General features: G+C 45.0%; 3 protein-coding genes across 3 annotated transcripts in view; 2 read left to right on the plus strand and 1 right to left on the minus strand.

Moving 5' to 3' along the window:
- The window catches only part of SARC_08988 (hypothetical protein), a 7,673-nt gene extending 5,534 nt beyond the window's left edge, over positions 1-2,139 (plus strand). Inside the window, exon 6 of the mRNA XM_014297016.1 lies at positions 340-2,139. Within this exon, the coding sequence (XP_014152491.1) occupies positions 340-623 (284 nt within the window). The 3' untranslated portion in view covers positions 624-2,139. The remainder of the gene's footprint in view (positions 1-339) is intronic.
- SARC_08989 (hypothetical protein) lies at positions 1,711-2,113 on the minus strand (the record flags this gene model as incomplete). Its single annotated transcript, XM_014297017.1, has 2 exons — positions 1,711-1,840; positions 1,920-2,113. The coding sequence occupies 2 exons, from the start codon at positions 2,111-2,113 to the stop codon at positions 1,711-1,713; spliced, it is 324 nt and encodes a 107-aa protein (XP_014152492.1).
- Positions 2,140-2,352: 213 nt separating the features above from the next.
- SARC_08990 (hypothetical protein) overlaps positions 2,353-3,111 on the plus strand; it is a 5,908-nt gene continuing 5,149 nt past the window's right edge. The window contains exons 1-2 of the mRNA XM_014297018.1: positions 2,353-2,579; positions 2,973-3,054. Of these exons, the coding sequence (XP_014152493.1) occupies positions 2,463-2,579; positions 2,973-3,054 (199 nt within the window). The 5' untranslated portion in view covers positions 2,353-2,462. The remainder of the gene's footprint in view (positions 2,580-2,972; positions 3,055-3,111) is intronic.

Consider the following 3,111-nt stretch of genomic DNA (forward strand, 5'->3'; position numbering starts at 1 on the left):
GTATCTGTGTTTATGATTGCGCTATATATAAATGTGTGTGTGTGTGTGAAATATGTGTATATGCATTTACCTTTATATTTGTATATATTTGTGCATGTATATATTTATGTATATATATATATATGATCGGCGGAGTTAAGTGTAGTTGCGGTGATGTGTGTATGCCTACTAATAATTTCACCTGCTATCACTATTTACGATTAAGACGCGAATTGTTTGCGTATTGAGGAAGTCTGCCTGATATTTAGATACACATCGGCGATAATGAGCATATCCCTCTCTGGTTTGTACGTTACACTGACCCTTTCTCGTCCCGAACGATCCCCATAAAAATCACAGCGCTGCTACACATACAAGCGCTCCTGAAAACCGAACACGCACGACTGCCTACCAGACGCCCTATCGGCCGATCAATCAACATCCCAAACGCATACAGCTACGATACTATGGAGGACCCGAGAACTGTAGATACAGAAACACACCATATGGACGCTCGGGAGGCGTCTGTGAGCTGGGAGGATGCGGCATATTGCACTAGTGTGTATATAGAGGGGCTGCACTGTATTCTGGACGATGTCCAGCGGAATGTGCAGAGGCTGATGACTCACCTGCGGTCGGATTGACCAGATGAACGCGGAATAGACATATAACGACTTTGGAAGAAGAAAAAATACACGGGTACATGGTGGAATCATCTACCTACGGTTCATGCGCCTTTTAAGAGTAAAAGGAGGGCGAAATAAACGCATCCGTAGTGTGATTTAACATTTTATAATGTGTTTTAGGCTTGTATGATCGGCACGTTCAAACCGAAGCAATTTCCCAACACCCCGTACAACGTACTACTACAAAATTTAACACCAGTCAACAGACCGCCGATAAACAAGTGCAGCCCCAATACAACCGCGTTTGTACAGTGCACGATTTGTCAAAGCTACCAAGCCGTCCTAAGCCTGTCTATCACTCTGTACTCTGCCATCCTACCCTTGACTATCCTACATACACATATCCATCCACACCAACTGTGGACCAGATTCAAAACACCTCCTGACAGCCGATGATAGCCTTGAGTGAGAACAACATCTGACAACACCGCGCGAATAAAGCAGACTCCTATGCAGCCCTTGTCACCATAACCCATCCAGTATACTTCTTCGGCCAGAAATTGTCCCCAAGTCAACAGTTGGTGAAGCCAAGGGCAATAGCTCTTACTACGACATACAGGCGTATGGGTGCTCTTATTTCATTCAAACCATCGAACCGAACCGAGGTCACTATACAAATTCATAGACAACTACATGGTATCGTATCCTCGCCGATTCAAAGCAAGACGTAATCGTTGCTTGAATCGAGTTTCAATGTACTCAGTTTGGCTGCCGTATTCGCATCTATCTTCAAATATCGGATACGCCACTTATATTGCACCACTGAACCCGGGCATCCCGGACCATACAACCTTACATGCGACCGTACACCTTTTCCGAGCCTTTGTGCTAAAACAGTAGAACTCGCCATACTCGCAGCTATTCTCCAACTTCGCATACAGCTGTTCTCAGCAAGTCGCAACAATCACTCACAATCCCGTAAATCAGCCGCACCCCAGAGCATCTCAAGCTCTCATCGTCGCATACTGATACTATTGAATACCCATGCATACATCTCTCGTGTATGTATTGTGTTTCCCGGCACATCGTGCCGCTTAGTCCTGTTTCACCTTAAAAAATAGTTGATCCGACGGCCTGCGTGTGTCGATTGCTCGATCCCTTCGCATTCATCGTACTGTCCCTCGGGCCTGGCGTCGGCACTCATACCACTAAACTCGACACTTCGCTCTATAAACCTGCAACAAACAAACAAACAAAAAAACCCTTCCTCGACCTATCCAAGCGCACCTCAACTGTCATCTCACCTTCATTTACATATTCTTACTTTGTTGCTCAGCCAACTCCTGCTTCTCGTAGACACTCAAACGCGTGGTAGCACTGGCAGGGCCCACGCTTTCCTCTAACTTCATACCCATATACCCCACTGCGGCGGCCAAGGGAAAGACCACTATGGCCACAGCTTGTCTTGCATTGTTGCCCCCTATAGCTCGTAAAACGTTGGCCCACATTGCGTTGTCTTATGTGACTGACTGATTCTGATATGAAATATATAGGATGTGTAGATCCATCCGTGTATATTTGTACGTGAAAATGTATGCGTCTACTGACTACTCTGTGAAGTCTCTGGGCCATCCTTCTAAACTCAAAACTGCGGGTGTAAATAAAAATGTCACTGTGCCCAGGAACTAGGGTTTCTAGGGTCCTGGTAATGATTCCAACAGCACGTGAGGGCGAGGTTGTGTGGTTAGAGATGTGAGCGATTAAGTCTCTATACTCTATTAGTATGTAGTGTGCTTCAATGTTTATGCACAGATCTCCTAGCTGACTCACATAGTATAGGTTACATACAAGTCCTCGATGGTAGCGCTTCTGAAAGACGCAAATATGGATGTAGATATGGATACGCACCCTGATTGGGAGACCGACCTGTTCCAGTGGGGACGGTGTCTGGGCTGTCGGCCGCTAGATGTCAAGGTAGCACTTGCTGGCTTATAACTTTACTGTGTAATTTGTTGTATTGCTTCCGTCAAATCTGTGTACACACAAGACAGTCGTATGCAATGAGAATTTTACTTCTGTTCTTGAACGCCAATTATTCGTAAAATAGCGTGTTCAAGTAGTTAGTGATCACCACACGGAGTGATTTCAACGTGTGAGGATATCATTTCGGACTCTCCGGTATGCGCGCTTCAGTTCTTATAGTTGTACTACAATTTCACCACGCCCACTGTAGTATACGTTCAGTAGCCTTAGCGCACCTTTACCGTTGTCATAGGCTACAGTTTGCAAAGCTTACCATATTTTTATTTTTAACCGATTTCGGGTTTAAGACAGCTCACATGCATGCACACTTTGCACCACGTGTAGGTCGATACTGCACCATACGGTGGACGGTGCTTACTTTGCACTACCGCAAAGGATGTTGGCGATTTGATTGTATCCATACCAAGTATGTAGATTCAGAGAGTACATCATATGTATGTATGTATGTATGTATGCATATATA

Source organism: Sphaeroforma arctica (assembly GCF_001186125.1).
Source record: "Sphaeroforma arctica JP610 unplaced genomic scaffold supercont1.866, whole genome shotgun sequence".
Classification (NCBI taxonomy): domain Eukaryota; class Ichthyosporea; order Ichthyophonida; genus Sphaeroforma; species Sphaeroforma arctica.